General features: G+C 49.9%; 1 protein-coding gene across 8 annotated transcripts in view; it reads right to left on the bottom strand.

The window, feature by feature from the left end:
* The window catches only part of ABCC10 (ATP binding cassette subfamily C member 10), a 450,580-nt gene that overhangs the window by 175,644 nt on the left and 254,323 nt on the right, over positions 1 to 20,613 (bottom strand). For all 8 annotated transcript variants that reach the window (XM_086925988.1, XM_086925989.1, XM_086925984.1 and 5 more), the window contains 2 exons: positions 16,268 to 16,365; positions 10,129 to 10,241 (listed from right to left, as the gene is read on the bottom strand). In XM_086925988.1, the coding sequence (XP_086782114.1) occupies positions 10,129 to 10,241; positions 16,268 to 16,365 (211 nt within the window). The remainder of the gene's footprint in view (positions 1 to 10,128; positions 10,242 to 16,267; positions 16,366 to 20,613) is intronic.

Raw genomic sequence — 20,613 nt, 5'->3', positions numbered from 1 at the left:
CACTACTCACTACTCAGCACTCACTACTCAGCACTCACTACTCTGCACTCACTGCTCTGCACTCACTGCTCTGCACTCACTACTCTGCACTCACTACTCTCTGCACTCACTACTCACTACTCTGCACTCACTACTCTGCACTCACTACTCACTACTCTGCACTCACTACTCTGCACTCACTACTCTGCACTCACTACTCTGCACTCACTACTCTGCACTCACTACTCTGCACTCACTACTCTGCACTCACTACTCTGCACTCACTACTCTGCACTCACTACTCTCTGCACTCACTACTCTGCACTCACTACTCTGCACTCACTACTCTGCACTCACTACTCTGCACTCACTACTCTGCACTCACTACTCTGCACTCACTACTCTCTGCACTCACTACTCTGCACTCACTACTCTGCACTCACTACTCTGCACTCACTACTCTGCACTCACTACTCACTACTCTGCACTCACTACTCTGCACTCACTACTCTGCACTCACTACTCTGCACTCACTACTCTCTGCACTCACTACTCTGCACTCAATACTCTGCACTCACTACTCTGCACTCACTACTCTGCACTCACTACTCTGCACTCACTACTCTCTGCACTCACTACTCTGCACTCACTACTCTGCACTCACTACTCTCTGCACTCACTACTCTGCACTCACTACTCTGCACTCACTACTCTGCACTCACTACTCTGCACTCACTACTCTGCACTCACTACTCTGCACTCACTACTCTCTGCACTCACTACTCTGCACTCACTACTCTGCACTCACTACTCTGCACTCACTACTCTGCACTCACTACTCTGCACTCACTACTCTGCACTCACTACTCTGCACTCACTACTCTCTGCACTCACTACTCTGCACTCACTACTCTGCACTCACTACTCTGCACTCACTACTCTGCACTCACTACTCTGCACTCACTACTCTCTGCACTCACTACTCTGCACTCACTACTCTGCACTCACTACTCTGCACTCACTACTCTGCACTCACTACTCTGCACTCACTACTCACTACTCTGCACTCACTACTCTGCACTCACTACTCTGCACTCACTACTCTGCACTCACTACTCTCTGCACTCACTACTCTGCACTCAATACTCTGCACTCACTACTCTGCACTCACTACTCTGCACTCACTACTCTGCACTCACTACTCTCTGCACTCACTACTCTGCACTCACTACTCTGCACTCACTACTCTGCACTCACTACTCTCTGCACTCACTACTCTGCACTCACTACTCTGCACTCACTACTCTGCACTCACTACTCTGCACTCACTACTCTGCACTCACTACTCTCTGCACTCACTACTCTGCACTCACTACTCTGCACTCACTACTCTGCACTCACTACTCTGCACTCACTACTCTCTGCACTCACTACTCACTACTCTGCACTCACTACTCTGCACTCACTACTCTGCATTCACTACTCTGCATTCACTACTCTGCACTCACTACTCTGCACTCACTACTCTCTGCACTCACTACTCTCTGCACTCACTACTCTGCACTCACTACTCTGCACTCACTACTCTGCACTCACTACTCTGCACTCACTACTCACTACTCTGCACTCACTACTCTGCACTCACTACTCTGCACTCACTACTCTGCACTCACTACTCTGCACTCACTACTCACTACTCTGCACTCACTACTCTGCACTCACTACTCTGCACTCACTACTCTGCACTCACTACTCTGCACTCACTACTCTCTGCACTCACTACTCTGCACTCACTACTCTGCACTCACTACTCTGCACTCACTACTCTGCACTCACTACTCTGCACTCACTACTCTCTGCACTCACTACTCACTACTCTGCACTCACTACTCTGCACTCACTACTCTGCACTCACTACTCTGCACTCACTACTCTGCACTCACTACTCTGCACTCACTACTCTCTGCACTCACTACTCTGCACTCACTACTCTGCACTCACTACTCTGCACTCACTACTCTGCACTCACTACTCTGCACTCACTACTCTGCACTCACTACTCACTACTCTGCACTCACTACTCTGCACTCACTACTCTGCACTCACTACTCTGCACTCACTACTCACTACTCTGCACTCACTACTCTGCACTCACTACTCTGCACTCACTACTCTGCACTCACTACTCTGCACTCACTACTCTCTGCACTCACTACTCTCTGCACTCACTACTCTCTGCACTCACTACTCTGCACTCACTACTCTGCACTCACTACTCTGCACTTACTACTCACTACTCTGCACTCACTACTCTGCACTCACTACTCTGCACTCACTACTCTGCACTCACTACTCACTACTCTGCACTCACTACTCTCTGCACTCACTACTCACTACTCTGCACTCACTACTCTGCACTCACTACTCTGCACTCACTACTCTGCACTCACTACTCTGCACTCTGCACTCACTACTCTGCACTCACTACTCTGCACTCACTACTCTGCACTCACTACTCTGCACTCACTACTCTGCACTCTGCACTCACTACTCTGCACTCTGCACTCACTACTCTGCACTCACTACTCTCTGCACTCACTACTCTCTGCACTCACTACTCTGCACTCACTACTCTCTGCACTCACTACTCTGCACTCACTACTCTGCACTCACTACTCTGCACTCACTACTCTGCACTCACCTCTCTGCACTCACTACTCTGCACTCACTACCCTGCACACTCACTACTACACTGGGCAACTCCAGAAATATTTTTCTCAAGCAACCGGACAACCACGCAGACTATACCGCACAGAAGATAAACTGTGAAATATGGTTCAAAACTGTATTAAATGTCTAGGAAAAAATACGATTGCTCAGTCCTCACTCAGGCTTCTTCTGTTTGTTTGCGGCGGCCATCTGACAGCATCTGCATCACTTGATGTGAAGTTCACTCACACAAGCAGGACTGACAAACAGCCACAGTGAAACAGCGTTTTGTGACTCCTTTCAGAAATAATTGCTTCTCGTGGGTGGGAATCTCTGCACGTATGGTGCTATGCCTAACACGATCACAAAAAAAAACAAGCCGTAAGCGTGCACACTCCCGAACTTCCGGTTTCGGGATGTGCAAGCTCACGGCTGTCGTGGGGCGGGACTTCCGTCTTTGCGAGAAGCCCGCGCCCATGCAGTGGATGGCCCAGATACTGGTGGCAGCAGAAATCAGGAGTGGCGGCTGATGCGGTAAGTGGGGCTTGGGGGGCTTGGCACGTGTGTGTGTGTGTCTGCGCGCGTGTGTCTGCACGTGTGTGGGTGTGTCTGCGTGTGTGTGTGTGTGTGTGAGAGACTGCGCGTGCGTGTGTGTGTGCCTGCCTTCGGCCGGGCCGGCCTGCATAAGCGCGTTCACAGACCCTGGTCGGCGCGTTCACAGCTCTAGGTCCCTTCAGAGCGAACTCCATGACAATAGGTCTCGATGCCGAGACCTAAAAAGGAAGAGGAGAACCTCAGAAAGGGGGGCAGAGAGTGGATCCACAGCCTTTGCTGTGCACCATGCCACAAATCTGTTCCACCTGTAGGCGTATACCGACTTTGTGGAGGGACGCCTGGCTGCCAGAATCACATTACAAACTTCAGGAGGCAAGTCAAATGGCCTCATCTGTCGCCGCTCAATCTCCAAGCATGGAGGTGGAGACTGGACAGGTTTCAGGTGGGGGACCGTCCCCTGCTGCTGTGACAGAAGGTTCTCCTGAAGAGGCAGATGAATCAGGGGATCGACAGACATGCTGAGTAGCTCGGGATACCAGTATCTTCGTGCCCAGTCCGGAGCCACAAGGATGATTTGGGCCCAGTCGCGCCTGATCTTCTTCAGCACTCTGGGCAGAAGTGGTATAGGCGGAAAGGCGTACAACAGACCACTCCACTCGCGACGAAAAGCGTCTCCGAGCGAGTGCCGCCTTGGAAATTCCAACACGCAGAACTGATGACATTGCTCGTTCTCTTCTGTGGCGAATAGATCTAGCCAAGGCTCTCCCCACTGCTGAAAGAGGCCTTGCGCCACGTCCGAGTTCAGACGCCGTTCGTGATCCATCATGCACCGACGGCTGAGTTTGTCCGCCCTGGTGTTCAGGGAACCTGCCAGGTGTTGAACCACCAGGGTCACACCCTGATGTTCCAGCCACTGCCAGAGGCGCAGAGCCTCCTGGCATAGGGTCCACGACCCCACCCCGCTCTGTTTGTTGCAGTACCATATGGCGGTGGTGTTGTCCGTGAACACCTGCACTACACTCCCCCGGACAGAGCGGAGGAATGCCTTCAGTGCAAGCCGGATCGCCCGCAGCTCCAGAAGGTTGATGTGGAGCCAGGACTCCGCCGGAGACCAGAGGCCTCTGATCTCCGCCTCTCCCATGTGGCCCCCCCCAGCCCTGGAGGGACGAGTCCATCACAACTACGTGCTCTGGTTGGGGTAGGGAGAGGGATCTGCCGCTGACCCAATCACGGTCCGTGAGCCACCACTGCAACTGTCTTGCAGTGCCCTCCGAGATCAAGACATGGTCGGACAAGTTGCCTTGATACTGGGCCCACTGAAACTTCAGATCCCACTGCAGAGCCCGCATCAGCCACCTGAAGTGATGCACCTGAAGGATGCAGGAGGCCATCAGCCCCAGAAGCCGCAGCGTCAACCTGACCGAGACTCGGGATAACGGCTGAAAGATCGGAATCAGAGCCTGAATATCCCGAACCCACTGTTCGGGAGGATAAACCCGAAACTGCGCCGAGTCTTGTTGGAGAACCCCAGCATGTGCAGGAGGTCGGCCGTAGTCTGGAGGTGGCTGAGGACTGTCTGGGGCGAGCCCGCCTTCAACAACCAGTCGTCGAGGTAGGGGAAGACTGAAACCCCTAACCTGCGCAGATGAGCTGCGACCACCGCCATCACTTTCGCGAACACCCGTGAGGCGCTGGTACGGCCGAAGGGGAGCACGGTAAACTGAAAGTGCTTGTGGCCTACCGTGAACCGCAGGTAACGCCGGAGGCCTGGCAGGACGGGGATATGAAAATAGGCGTCCTGCAAGTCCAGCACTAACATCCAGTCTCCCAAGTCCAGGGCAGCTAAGACCTGAGCCAGTGTCAGCATCTTGAACTTCTCCTTCCGTAGGAAGCCGTTGACGTTCCGCAGGTTCAAGATAGGGCGTAGGCCTCTTTGCCCTTCTTGGGTACCAGAAAGTAGTGGGAGTAACAACCACACCCTACTTCTGACCCAGGAACGCGCTCGATGGCCCCCTTGGCCAAGAGGGCCGTAACTTCCTCTTGTAGAAGTTTCAAGTGATCCCCCGACAAGCGGTGGTACTGCGGTGGCATGGTTGGAGGGGACGCCTCGAAGGGGAGGGTGTAGCCCCTTCAGACGATTTGCAGCACCCACCTGTCTGATGTGACAGTGCACCAGTGGAGGTGGTGATGGCGAACCCTGCCCCCCACTGGCGTCACATGGGCCAGAAAGATCAGACTAGGAGGGCATTGAGGCGGATGCAGGGCAGGTGTGGACTGGCCTCGCCGTTGTCCCCGACCGCCACCACGGCGGTTTCCACGTCCGCCACCGCGCTGGATGGTAGTCTGCGGGCCGTGGCTGGCAGGACCTGTGGGGGCGCCCCTTCCTTGGCCACGAAAGGAGCGAAAGGCAGCCGTTTGCTGGCGCAGGGCCGCGAGGCCCAAGGACTTGGCCGTATCCCTGCAGTCCTTAAAGCGCTCAAGCTCATGGTCTGCCTTGTCGCCAAAGAGGCGACGGCCATCAAACGGCATGTACATAAGGGTATTTTGGACATCAGCGGAAAAGTTGGTGGACCTCAACCAGGCATGGCGACAAATCGCCACCGTAGTTGCCATCGCTCTGCCCAGTGAGTCCGTGGTATCCAGCCGACACCGGATGGAATACCGTGCCGCATCTCGACCCTCCGCAAGGGCATGGGCGAGCTTAGTCCGGACCCCCTCTGGACATTGTTGCAGCACGTCCGCGACCATGTCCCACAGAGAGTGGGTGTAACAGCCCAAGAGGCACGCGGTGTTGACTGACCGCAACCCCAAACTCAGGGAGGAGAATACCTTTTTCCCGTATTGCTCATACCTCTTGGATTCCCGATCGGGAGGAGCCGTCGGGAATGCAGTCTGGGAGTTAGAGGCCTGGATGACCAGGCTCTCGGGGTGGGGTGGGTGGACAGGAAGCAAGGGTCGCCCGAAGCCGGGCGGTGGCGCTTGGCCACGTTCCTATCTACAGGCGGACCTGTAGCGGGCTTGGACCAAGTGCCCAGAAGAACGTCTGACAAGGCCTCATTAAATGGCAGCAGAGGCTAAGCCGAGCTTGCCTGTGGTTTAAGGACATCAGTGAGGAGGTTAGTCCTCACGGCCGCGACAGGGAGCTCAAGGCCCAAGGCCTTGGCAGCCCGCGTCAGCACCACACTATAGGCAGCCCCCTCCTCCGTAGCCACGGTAGGAGGGGAGACAAAACCAGTGTCGGGCGACGTGTCCAGACCACTGGCCTCCCCAAGCTCACCTGTCCAGTCCTGAGAAGACTGGCACTCACGTGCCAGAGGGTCCTCGGACCCCTCCCAATCCTCCTCGTCACCCATCACCTGGTACTCAGGTTCAAAGGATGGGGCCGGGTAGTAGAAGTAGAAATCTACAAGCGGCGTCGAATACGGCGCCGCTCCGACGTCGGACCCGAATCGAGGGTAGGACCGGGGACGGCGTCATCCTGGGACAGCGCCGGTGGCAACACCCTGGGGGCCGGCGAGGTCGTAAGGTCGACCGGCGACGACCTGGATCCGGAGCCGGATCCGGCGGGGCCCTGCGGCCGAAGCACCCGGCCCGCGTGGGGACCCAGTCGGGTCAAGCTTGGCCCGAAGGCGCCGCGGAACCAGACGGAGGAGCGAACGACCTCATGGCCACAAGGACGGCCTCTATCTCCTCCGGCATCCCGTTCTGCCCAGGGACCGGTGGGTGTGGAGCAGGCCACGACGCCTGCGGCTCCGGCGGAGGCGCGGGGGCGGTGTCACCCGAACCCCCGGCCGCGTCATGCGAGCCTCGGGGGGAGTCAGAAGAGCGATGTCGCCTCTTCGACTTCTTGTGCCTCTTACCTGAGGACTTCAATCTGAAGACTGATGACGACTCCCGGAACTGTGGTGACTCCGGCTCCACGACCGGTCCCTCAACCTCCTTGCGGTCCCGGTCTAGCTTTGGACGTCCGGCAGTCGGAGCAGGACTTGTCGTCGTGGTCAGGGCCCAGACAGTGAAGGCACTGGCGATGTGGGTCGGTAACCGACATCAGTCGGTTGCAGTCGACGCAGGGTTTGAACCCGGGCATCCCTACCCGCGCCGTCGGAGTCGATGAGACTTCGAAATATGATCAAAAAGGATCGAAAAAGTTAGTCAAAAATTGACTAGGGTACAACTTTTTCAGGATCGGCGTTGCTGGCGCGGAAAAAAGAACTGACGTCAGCGCGGGAGGGCGGCGTCTAAGTACTCCGGCGACGTCATCCCGGCGCCAACAACGCCGACGACGGACGCGGAGCCGCAGACGACGCCTACCGACGCACAAGGGTGAAATGAAATGAAATGAAAATAGATTTCTAAAGCGCATGGCTGCCCATGAGCGTCCCAGCGCTAAATGTACACTCAGACGGAACTCCTCTGATCAACACCCTGAGATGTTAGTCGTTATGGGGGAAAAGAAAAGTTTTCAGAGTTTTTCGAAACCTGGCCAAGCTGGGTTCTTTCCTCATTGCTGTTGGGAGGGAATTCCACAGCTGGCCAGCATTTATTGAGAAACGACGTCCCCCAGTCCTTGCTCTTTTTGCACTCGGGATTACCACCAGGTTCTCCTCGCCAGAGCGGAGCGTTCTTGATGATTTGTAGGGGCGGATCAGGTCTTTTAGGATCGGAGGACCTGTCCCTTGGAGGACTCTGAACACGGTACAGAGCGCTTTGAATTTCACTCTCGCTCTTATGGGCAGCCAATGGAGCGCTTTCAAGGCCGGTTTAGCTGATGCTCTTCTGGGTGTATTAGTCAGAAGTCTGGCAGCTGCATTCTGTGCCCTCTGGAGCACGTTCAGGGTGTACTCTAGCGCTGCTAGGAAGAGGGCGTTGTTGTAATCCAGTCTTGACAGAATAAGGCCCTGTACTAGTAATTTTCTGGATTCTGGGGGAAGAAGGGGCATGGCTTTCCGTATTAAACAGAGCAGACCGTAACAGCTCCCTGCAGTTTTTTTCGCCTGAGTGTGCATCGACAGTTCCGGTTCTAACCAGACGCCAAGACTTTTTATGGATTCTTTCGGGGTCGGGGGCTCCCCTAGACAAGAAGGCCACATACATTTGGGGAGGGAGGTACAGAAGTTTCCCAGAAGCATCACCTCTGTTTTAGAGCCATTAAGCTTGAGTCTCGAGTCTGCCATCCATGCCATGATGTTGGTAAGGCAGGCGGCAAACTTTTCTCCGTGGCTCTCTGCGAGCGATAGCGAAACAATCAATTGGGTGTCATCCACATACGTTGCGAGTTTCACTCCAAAGGGTGCAACCTCCCCCTCCAGTGGGGCCATATAGACGTTAAAAAGCGTAGGGCTCAGCGATGAGCCCTGCGGGGCACCACACTGAAGGGGGGTGGGCACTGATCTTCTATTGCCCTCGCACACTTGATACGTTAGCTCACTCAAGAAAGACGTCAGCCAGGTGAGCTCCAACTCTCTTACTCCCAGCTCTTCCAGCCGGTGGATCACGATCTTGTGATCCACCGTGTCAAATGCGGCACTCAGATCCAGGAGGACCAGAGCTGCTGATCCTCCTGAATCTAAGATGCACCTGCCCTCTTCTACCATAGCAATCAGCGCCGAGTCAGTGCCCTGACCAGGCCGAAAGCCAGTTTGGGAACGACGCAGCAGCTTGTTGGTTTCCAAGAAGGACGAGAGCTGCCGGTTGACCCATTTCTCTGCAATTTTTCCCATCCCTGGCAGTAAGGAGATTGGCCGAAAGTTGGAAAAATCGACGGGGTCAAGCCCAGCTTTTTTCAACAGGGCTTTTACTATGGCCCGCTTCCAACTGGGGGGGACCTGGCCAGAGGCGAAGGAAGCGTTAAGTAAATCTACTGCCGGTCCCGCTATGACATCCGTAAAATGCTTTAGGATGTGCATAGGCATGGGGTCCATCGGTGAGCCACTTTTTTGCGCGGCCAGCTCTTTACAAAAAGCTTCCCTGGTATTCGGGACAAAGTTGTCCAGCACAGCTCTGTCGGCGGCCAAGCAGATCTCCCCTGAGACCAGTCTCTGTCGGGGCTTGGGGAGGCCGGCTATGATGTTTTGGATTTTTTAGTCGAAAAACTGGGCCAGAAGATTGCAGCGATCCGAGCTCCCCTCTGGGAATCCTGAGGGCACTGGAACTTTGAGCAGCTCTTTGAGAATTTTATAAGTTTCACTCGAGGAATTGGCTGACGATTTTATCCTGTCTTCAAGGTAGGCCGCTTTGGTGGAATTGCGTGCCGCTTTATAAGTTCTCATGGCTGCCCTGTACTCTTCTTTGGTATTTACTGCCCAGTTTTTTCGCCAGTCCTGTTCTTTCTTTTTACATATTTTCCTCAGGAGACCTAACTCGGGGGTGAACCATGAGGATTTAGGGCCCCCAGACTTCCTACTAGCTATTTTCAGGGGAAGTACAGCATCTAAAGCCGTACCGAGCCAATCGCAAAAGGCATCGTCGGCTTCTAACGGGTCCCTACTAAGTACCGGGATGGTCTGTGTCAACTTGCAGGTTAGATCATTGATAGGGAGTACTGCTACGCAAACGTTTCCGGATATTCTAAGGTAAGGAATCTAATACTAACTACTGTTTCTTACAGATATATTGTTACCGATCTTAACGTTACTGCTACATCTTGGCTTAAGAGAGGAGCTGGAAGAGTTCCCTATCACAGGATGTCTGAAATTAGTCAAACGTAAAAACGGGATGATATGCTGCCAGAGTGGCACATGCTAAACACAATGCATTTTACAAGGTTTTCATTTCCTCGCCTCCTCTAAATTAGACTGAAAGGAGTCTTACACCATGATTTTTGGGAGCTTCAAAGACTTAAAAATATGTGTCCATTTGAGAGTTTGAGAGAGGAAGCCTCGGTACCTGTGGGCGATCGTCAGCACAGTTTTATCAGCGAAGCGCTCGCGGATGGTCTGCTGCAGCACCTGGTCGGTCTTCTGGTCCACGCTCGCTGTTGCCTCATCGATGCACAGCACCTAACAGATGAAAAGGGGAAAAGTGAGGACAGCAGTGAACGTCCATCATGTCTTTAGACAAATGCACTGTGATGACAAGAATGGCAGTGAGAAGGGGAGAATCCAGTGCTGCAAATGGCAGAAAGTGACCAGACAGCAATGCTCGTATCTCCGAGCTTGTCTGCATCATTTCATACACTTGACCATGACTATCTGGTAATACATTTTGAGATGAATCTGGTGAGCGTGGAATCTAGCTACGCTTGGTTCACTTGATCGCTCTAAAGTCTTTCCTAATCCTTTTTAACATCCTTCTCTGCAGAGGTTCCATGATTTTATGAGCAGTTTGTTTCTGACCGTCTGAAACTGTAAGAAACACAAATACTTCAATCTACAGATGGCACACAGTTCTATCTAATGACCTCTAACTCAGGTGCGATATTCAGGACACCCTCAGCAGCTGTCGCAAAATCACAACATCATGGATGCAACCGGTTAGATTACGTCCAGACGAAGAGTTATTCGCATGGACTTAGAGTTACTCCTGACAGAACTACATTCTCACCCCTACTTTCAAAGCAGCTCCATCACTTGTCAAGGAAATGGTTTCATATCTTCCTTTCACTGGAGTCTCATATCACCACCACTATATGCTCAACCTTTTCCCATGGAAAATATGACATCATAGTCGAAGTTCTTAGTAGTTAAACCTGGATGACAAGGATGAGAGTACCATTTTGAAGCTGAAGTTTCATCACACAGACTGCCACTATTCAAACACACCCTTCTGACCATCAAGGACATATTATTGCAGGGCTTCACAACAACACTGGATAACCACCTAAAATGAGTAAATAAAATCCGAATTACTGACCCTTTATTTTTCTCATCCTTTTTGTTTTCCCCCTCTTTACTTCATTGACAAAAAGCATCTAGTGCATACCCGGTTCTAGCAGTGGATGGAGCTGTATGATACAGCATCAACATTGCAGCCACCAGAACATGGAATTTAAAAGGGCTCAGGTCAGCTTTCTACACCCAGTCATTCCATGTCCCCTCAGATGACACGTCAGGTCATGGGAGGAGCTTCCTCCCTTACAGGTCCCCTGACTTTTAGCGAGCTGAGAAAACAGTCCAGTTACTTAAACACATGTTGATTGGTTCATTACAAAGTACTTCTGACTTGAAAGGAAGGGGGGATGAAACTATGAGGATATAACGTGAGGTACAAGGCAAGGCAGACCGTCCCCTTGTGGTGGTTCATGAGAGTAAGTAACTATCGGTGTGTCCAGTAAAAAGGATGGACACGAGGTTTAGCTTGCAGCAGCATGGAGACGATAGAGAGATCATATGCTGGAAGGGGTTGGGTAACACAGAACAGATATACATAATGCAACTATCTCATTGACAACATAGATTGGAGGCTCAGAACAAGGCAGCAGCAACTAGGGTTATGTGGATAATTTTCAATCTTAATGATCTGTTTATGTTTGCAAAGTTGTTGGTGTGTCAGATCTGAGCGAAATCTTTTACTTTTGAAAAACTTTATGTGACAAATCTCCTTAGAATGCTAACAAAATTGGTTTGTAGGAAATAATGTTTTTGCGCATTGTACATTGACAAGATATAAAAATAAAGTTGGGATACATTTTCCACCTTGGTGTGAGTAAAGTAAACATTATTGGGCCAAGCAGATAAAATTATCTAACAACAAGAAGTGTGCATGGGAGAGGCTGAAATTAATCTGTGAAGCTTTGCAAAGTGCAAAAATGTTGACTTTTGCAAAACTTGAATGACTGCACATTCCTTCTTCATGGGTTGGGTTGTAGCCGTACAAAGGAGAAGGGACACTCAGGGCATGGAGCGGGGACAGTAACCAGAGCATATCGAACACATGAGGATGTGGGCTAAAGAATGGTGAATAAAAGATCGAAGTAGCCCAGTGTAATGGCAGAGAGAAATAGGTATACCAGTGTAACGGGGAGGGAGTGGCAATGTTAAAATGAAGGTTCTAAAAGTGTTATGGACAAAAGAAGGGAAAACTAAATTGAATACCGCCTGGTTTCACGAGTTCTCAATGGAGGCCGAATATCTTTCCTCTGACATCTAGCGCACACTTTAATGTTTCTAAAAATCACCTTCAGGTTTTCTTTTTCAAGTGCGGAGAGTAGGTTGTGTGAAAAAGACCTCCTTCCAATGCCCCAGAGTATGGATTATTCCTTTGAGTAGGTAACCTGGTTGCCGAACAAGTTTGAGGTCGCCATACAGAATCTCAGCAGACAGTCACCTACCTGTGCGGTATCCAAGTTCCTACATTGGAGCTGGCCTATCAGAAGAAAGGCGCTGGAGTGAATAGCAAGGTTGATTTTTTACTCACCTTGCCACTCTTTTCTCCAGTTTCTCAATTCCTGGATGCATGAAATATGATATTTACAATTTCCCAATTTTAATTGATGTACTTTTTAATATAAACGTTAAATATTTTTTGTGATAAATTTTAAGGCCATACCCTGTTATTTACTTCTTTTGAGTAACCTTCTATAGTACTGACTACTGGGCATTGGGTATCCTTAGGTTATGATATAAGTAAAGTTTGTTTTATTGCTCTCTGATTTTTTAACTTAATACATGTACTGTATTTGTCTGGTACCAGATCAAGCAAAAAACAAGTAATAACAATCTGAATACCTACCTATGGCAAGAGTTTAAATCCCAAAAGAATTCCAAAGCAAATCAATTTCTCATGCAGGCTTTGGAGACAACCTGCTCAAAAACCCTATGGGATAATAATCTGTCATTTGTTGTCCTAAAACAGACCCTAAATAAAGTGGCCAAACTTCATTCGTTAATCTTGGACAAAGAAATGTTCTCCCATCGTTCGCATTCATGGGCTGTGATAAATGGCTATAAGACATTGACAGCTGCAAAATACCTGGAAACAACTTATTCTATTTTTATTAAGAAAAAGCTGATGGCGTTGAGACTTGGGGACTTTCCCACACGAGCAAATAAACCTGCCTGGAAACTGCTTGACGACGTTTCTTGTCGACTGTGTGGTAGCCCTAAAGAGGATCTAATACACATAATTTGTCACTGTAAGATGCTATCCAAGGAACGGTCACACCTAAAGGAATGCTATCGGTCCATGAAACTACAAACATGTAGATCAGCCATTATTGGAAGCCTGGATACTACTGCTCCAAGAATACACTGCAAGCTGGTGAAGTTCTTGCAGGCATTTGAGAAACGTATAAAAACAATATGAACAATGAATGCTTTGAATTTTTTTTAACATTGGTACATTTTTTTTTTAGCGACAAATTTATAAATTTTATAACTATGTGTGACATTCATCAAATTGTTATGGTTTTAATTAACTAAACAATAAAGTTTAAATTTCAAAAATTTCAAATTGTCTGTGTACCTTTATGGGCAAAAAGCCCTAGTAAAGTATTTGATGATGATGAACATAAATACCAAAAATTAAAGGAAACATATCTGTGAATGTAGAGGATGTACAGTCCTGACTGTTGATCCGAAGGAACAGAGAAGAAGCATAACGCATAAAAAGCACAATCATTAGAATACTAGCAATACATAACACATTATAGAAACAAAAATTAGAGAAGTGATAAAACTGGATGTGCAACTAAACTAATGAGCAAGAGCAGATCAAAGGATGACTACTTAAAAGAAATGTAAACCTCAAATAGGAAGATGTCGAAGCAAAGATGGGAGGTGATAGGACGGAGTAAACTGACCACAAAACTCGAACAAAAATCTGGGACGAAGGAGTGAGAGAAGGATTTATTAAGCATCAGGAACAATTAGCAACTCTTTCTCCGAAATCTATGACCTCCTCAATACAGCATCCAAGAATATCGACCTCTGCGCATCCAACCTCCCAGAAGATGCTGGTGTGAGGGAAGCATCATTCCTCAACCCCCCATAAATCACCAACATCAGACAACACATCCATCATCCAACAATAACTGCACTGCTTTAAAGACTTACAGGAAGACCTGAACACTTCTGCAGCAACCCCAGGCCCAGCAGACAGGCATCACACATCCTGCTTGATGCTCTCAAGGACATGCTCTAGGTGAATGGGGACACCCACTTATGACTGAAGTCCCCCTTCCCCGAATTCAAGCGAGCTTCTGAATGTCCCAAGAGTTGTTGCGCCCCAGCATGCTGAATGGAGGCCAAAGATCCTATGACATTCACAGCTCCAAGAAGAGCTCAACGTTCAGAAGACTCTGCACAACATTGAGAGAATTATCACAGAATGCCCTACATAATCAACAGTCTCAAACTGAAGCACAGCTCTATTAAAGGCCAGCAAACACTCCGAAACCCTACACCAGACTCGATATTGTGCACCGCTCAGGAAGTACAAAGAGATGACAACCGACATGTTTCAGTAATGCCTGCAGTGGTCTGGACATCAGGGAGCTCTGCCGGCAAAGCTGCTCTGGCCGGCGGTGGAGATCCCTCCGCCAGGTGTACTGCTGGCAGTGGCCTTCAAATGTTTACGACAATATTTCAAAGGACCGTAGGAGCTACTGTTGGTAGGGCTCCCACATTGTGACCCGCTTTCCTTTTTTACAGATGTACAATTGGCTCCAAGGAAGGACGCTGGACTAGCGACAGTGGGTGATTGTTATCAGCTGGGAACACTGATCTCGCTAGACCACTTAGTGACCCAGTATGACTTATCCTCTGGTAAATGTTTAACATACGAAGCACTGGACGAACCTTCAGGGATCTACGGTGGGGTGGCTGAGACGAACAGGAGACACATGCAGCACTACAACTGCTGGTGTCTATGGGCACTGCACAACATCTGGTGAAATGGTTCTATAAGTGACTATCGGAAATGGTTCGGAAGTCGCTGGTGGCAATCCAAGCTCAATGGCAGGGACTGTTGGAGCGAGAGCTCACTGACTCAGAGCGGTGTAAGATCCTGCCATTCCCCAAGAGGGTTTCCAGGAATATGAGACTGAAATACAACCAATTTAACTATGACCACATGACCTACTTGACAGCTCACAGACTTCAGGTCATTGATGGCAGGGAGTCACAGACCTGCCCCAAATGTGTATTCCTAGACGTGGATTTTGGAGCTGTCCCCATCTGTGACCATTCTGAGAAACAGTGATAGGCACCCTCAATGCAGCCATGGGCCGCACTCTTGACTGCACCGTAGAAACCTGCCTGCACCTTAAAAACCTGCTTACTGGGTTGTTTCCTTGGCACTAATTTCTTAGACCTGGCCCTGGCTCTGGCCAAGCGACACACAGCAATGTCATGGAAATCCATGGGGGGACCAGCTGCTTCAGCCTGGGTGAAGGATGTCATGGTTTGGAATAGAGCTGAAGAGAGAGTCCTGGTCAAGGAGAATGCCAGTGGCATGCAAAGACACCCAATCGCGGGCTGATGAGCGTAAATACTAGAGTCTTGGGAACACCCAGTGAGTGATACAGAAGACGACGTGGAGGGATAAGACGAACCAGTGGATGGAGTTGGAGATGACCCCCCTGAGGAAACCGATGGGGAGGATGGCATACACCAGGAGAAATGGGTGGCTTTATCTCTCGGGAGAGGCACACCGACCCCCCCCTGATTGCAGAAATGTGGGAGACGAGAGGTAGCGCCCCCCCCACCAGACGTCTTTTCATAGACAGCATGCCAATAGAGCCTCTTCATCCCCCCATAGGCCGTTATGGGCCCTTTTGCTCTCTCCTTTTAGGATGCCCTGATATCCCCGCACCAGTTCAGTTGACCGATACCTGTGACAGTTTGGTTTGCTTCCTTTCTTTCACAATATACTGTCCTCTGTTATTCTCCTTGTACATAGAGATTTCCCTGCAGGGTACCCACATCATTGACAAATGTTTGTATTATGTCTTATATGCTGACAATAAGGCAAGTTCTTTTCGATATTTCCAGTATGCAGATATTCCTTCTTGTATCGTATACTTTAATTATGTTTAAAATAAAAACCATACCTGCAGTAGGGTGAGCATGGCATCTAGTGTACATACCTTGGCCTGGGTGAGGAGGGCTCTTGCCAGGCACACTAGCTGCCTCTGTCCCATCGACAGACTCTTTCCTCGCTCTCCTACCTCCGCGTCCAAGCCTCCTGCAAGAAGAAAGAAAACACCCCTGAGGATTTAACCAGACCACGAAATGACCCATTAAGTTCATCTTCCTCCATTGCCTACGTAACCTTGTAAACCTATCCAAGTTGGAGAGATAGGGCTCCCTGTTAGGTTTAACTGATTTTCCAAATAACTTCATAAACCACGCAAAAATATCAAGACAGTTTAAAATGACCTATGAGCCTAAAATGATTTTCATTTTTACTTGAGGGTCAGATGTGTTGGGAATGACTGAGGTGTAAAAATATAATGCTATGGAAGATCTTCTTAAGAAAATGTTTAACAGGGTGAAAAATGCTATACTCAGGATGAGCCAAGACAAGGAAAGGAGTGGGCAGCACAGAGACACAGTGCAGAAATGCAAAGTAATATGTTATCCGTCTCCTCGACCTGCCGCTGCGAAGACACGTCCCCAACTACTACTGCTACATGCTTACCCGTCCTACGAATAAACAGCAGTGGTTCTCTCTGATTCACTACAGGCAATAATGTTTATTATTGGGAGCCCAATTGTGTTGTGCATTTGATGGATTTGAATAAAATCAGATGAGGGCGCTGTGTTATGGGTGTTGGATATAGGAGCAGTACACAGGGAACCCTTCCACTATACGTGCCTATATGTAGGACTATCAGCCCATAGGCTGTGCTACTCTGGGACCTACCCACGACCCTGTGTCCTCTTAGGTGGATCAGATGGTCCCTGAGGTTATACAGCAAACACAGTGTACCTGACCTCAGTTTCTTTAACATCTTTTGTTATAAAACTGGTAACCTTTCCTTTTGATAGTGTGCTTAATATACTAGAATGATTCAGAAAAGGGGGTTGTGATGGACAGAGTATCTGAACTAAGCTGAATACTCCTACCCAGTCAACAGATCAGGGCTTGATCCATCACCGTTTTTTAGCTCACTGCACCATCCCAGCTCAAAACCTGGCTACATGCAATTTAGTCTGTCCCTGGCCCAGTGCATCATGGGAACAGGGCAGACCAAACTACCAAGCCAATTCTTTAACTGGAAAGGAAACAAGCTTCCGGGGACCGGTTTCTGGCATTACAGCCGTCTTCGGCCCGGCTTGCTTGAATCCTGATGGTGCAGTGAGCAAGGGACTCACATCTGAGCATACCCTTCCACGCTTGTGGTGGACAAAACGATTCAGAAAAGAAGGTGGTGATGGACAGAGTATCTGAACTAAGCAGAATACTCCTACCCAGTCAACAGATCAGGGCTTGATCCATCACCGATTTTTAGCTCACTGCACCATCCCAGCTCAGAACATGGCTACATGCAAATTAGTCTGTCCCTGGCCCAGTGCATCATGGGAACAGGGCAGACCAAACTACCAAGCCAATTCTTTAACTGGAAAGGAAACAAGCTTCCGGGGACCGGTTTCTGGCATTACAGCCGTCTTCGGCCCGGCTTGTTAGAATCCTGATGGTGCAGTGAGCAAGGGACTCACATCTGAGCATACCCTTCCACGCTTGTGGTGGACAAAACGATTCAGAAAAGGGGGTGGTGATGGACAGAGTATCTGAACTAAGCAGAATACTCCTACCCAGTCAACAGATCAGGGCGTGATCCATCACCGTTTTTTAGCTCACTGCACCATCCCAGCTCAGAACCTGGCTACATGCAAATTAGTCTATCCCTGGCCCAGTGCATCATGGGAACAGGGCAGACCAAACTACCAAGCCAATTCTTTAACAGGAAAGGAAACAAGCTTCCGGGGACCGGTTTCTGGATTTACAGCCGTCATCAGCCCGGCTTGCTTGAATCCTGATGGTGCAGTGAGCAAGGGACTCACATCTGAGCATACCCTTCCACGCTTGTGGTGGACAAAACGATTCAGAAAAGGGGGTGGTGATGGACAGAGTATCTGAACTAAGCAGAATACTCCTACCCAGTCAACAGATCAGGGCTTGATCCATCACCGTTTTTTAGCTCACTGCACCATCCCAGCTCAGAACCTGGCTACATGCAAATTAGTCTGTCCCTGGCCCAGTGCATCATGGGAACAGGGCAGACCAAACTACCAAGCCAATTCTTTAACTGGAAAGGAAACAAGCTTCCGGGGACCGGTTTCTGGCATTACAGCCGTCTTCGGGCCGGCTGGCTTGAATCCTGATGGTGGAGTGAGCAAGGGATTCACATCTGAGCATACCCTTCCACGCTTGTGGTGGACAAAACGATTCAGAAAAGGGGGTGGTGATGGACAGAGTATCTGAACTAAGCAGAATACTCCTACCCAGTCAACAGATCAGGGCTTGATCCATCACCGTTTTTTAGCTCACTGCACCATCCCAGCTCAGAACCTGGCTCCATGCAAATTAGTCTGTCCCTGGCCCAGTGCATCATGGGAACAGGGCAGACCAAACTACCAAGCCAATTCTTTAACTGGAAAGGAAACAAGCTTCCGGGGACCGGTTTCTGGCATTACAGCCGTCTTCGGCCCGAATCCTGATGGTGCAGTGAGCAAGGGACTCACATCTGAGCATACCCTTCCATGCTTGTGGTGGACAGGATTCAAGCAAGCCGGTCCGAAGACGGCTGTAATGCCAGAAACCGGTCCCCGGAAGCTTGTTTCCTTTTCAGTAAAAGAATTGGCTTGGTAGTTAGGTCTGCCCTGTTCCCATGATGCACTGGGCCAGGGACATACTAATTTGCATATAGCCAGGTTCTGAGCTGGGATGTTGCAGTGAGCTAAAAAACGGTGATGGATCAAGCCCTGATCTGTTGACTGGGTACGGCTTAATTCAGATACTCTGTCCATCACCACCCCCTTTTCTGAATCATTTTGTCCACCACAAGCGTGGAAGGGTATGCTCAGACATGAGTCCCTTGCTCACTGCACCATCAGGATTCAAGCAAGCCGGGCCGAAGACGGCTGTAATGCCAGAAACCGGTCCCCAGAAGCTTGTTTCCTTTCCAGTAAAAGAATTGGCTTGGTAGTTTGGTCTGCCCTGTTCCCATGATGCACTGGGCCAGGGACAGACTAATTTGCATATAGCCAGGTTCTGAGCTGGGATGGTGCAGTGAGCTAAAAAACGGTGAAGGATCAAGCCCTGATCTGTTGACTGGGTACGAGTGTTCTACTTAATTCAGATACTCTGTCCATCACCACCCCCTTTTCTGAATCGTTTTGTCCACCACAAGCATGGAAGGGTATGCTCAGACATGAGTCCCTTGCTCACTGCACCATCAGGATTCAAGCAAGCCGGGCCGAAGACGGCAGTAATGCCAGAAACCGGTCCCCGGAAGCTTGTTTCCTTTCCAGTATAAGAATTGGCTTGGTAGTTTGGTCTGCCCTGTTCCCATGATGCACTGGGGCAGGGACAGACTAATTTGCATATAGCCAGGTTCTGAGCTGGGATGGTGCAGTGAGCTAAAAAACGGTGATGGATCAAGCCCTGATCTGTTGACTGGGTACGAGTGTTCTGCTTAATTCAGATACTCTGTCCATCACCACCCCCTTTTCTGAATCGTTTTGTCCACCACAAGCGTGGAAGGGTATGCTCCGACATGAGTCCCTTGCTCACTGCACCATCAGGATTCAAGCAAGCCGGGCCGAAGACGGCTGTAATGCCAGAAACCGGTCCCCGGAAGCTTGTTTCCTTTCCAGTAAAAGAATTGGCTTGGCAGTTTGGTCTGCCCTGTTCCCATGATGCACTGGGCCAGGGACAGACTAATTTGCATATAGCCAGGTTCTGAGCTGGGATGGTGCAGTGAGCTAAAAAACGGTGATGGATCAAGCCCTAATCTGTTGACTGGGTACGAGTGTTCTGCTTAATTCAGATACTCTGTCCATCACCACCCCCTTTTCTGAATCGTTTTGTCCACCACAAGCGTGGAAGGGTATGCTCAGACATGTGTCCCTTGCTCACTGCACCATCAGGATTCAAGCAAGCCGGGCCGAAGACGGCTGTAATGCCAGAAACCGGTCCCCGAAAGCTTGTTTCCTTTCCAGTAAAATAATTGGCTTGGTAGTTTGGTCTGCCCTGTTCCCATGATGCACTGGGCCACGGACAGACTAATTTGCATGTAGCCAGGTTCTGAGCTGGGATGGTGCAGTGAGCTAAAAAAATGGTGATTGGCTTAGCCCTGATCTGTTGACTGGGTACGAGTGTTCTGCTTTATTCAGATACTCTGTCCATCACCACCCCCTTTTCTGAATAATATAGTAGAAAGCAATCACCAGACTCCATGGAAAAAGAAGAACTTCCCACAGATGT

The sequence above is a fragment of the Lissotriton vulgaris genome, chromosome 6 (genome assembly GCF_964263255.1).
Source record: "Lissotriton vulgaris chromosome 6, aLisVul1.2, whole genome shotgun sequence".
Lineage (NCBI taxonomy): Eukaryota > Metazoa > Chordata > Amphibia > Caudata > Salamandridae > Lissotriton > Lissotriton vulgaris.
This window is presented reverse-complemented; position numbering and strand designations above follow the sequence as displayed.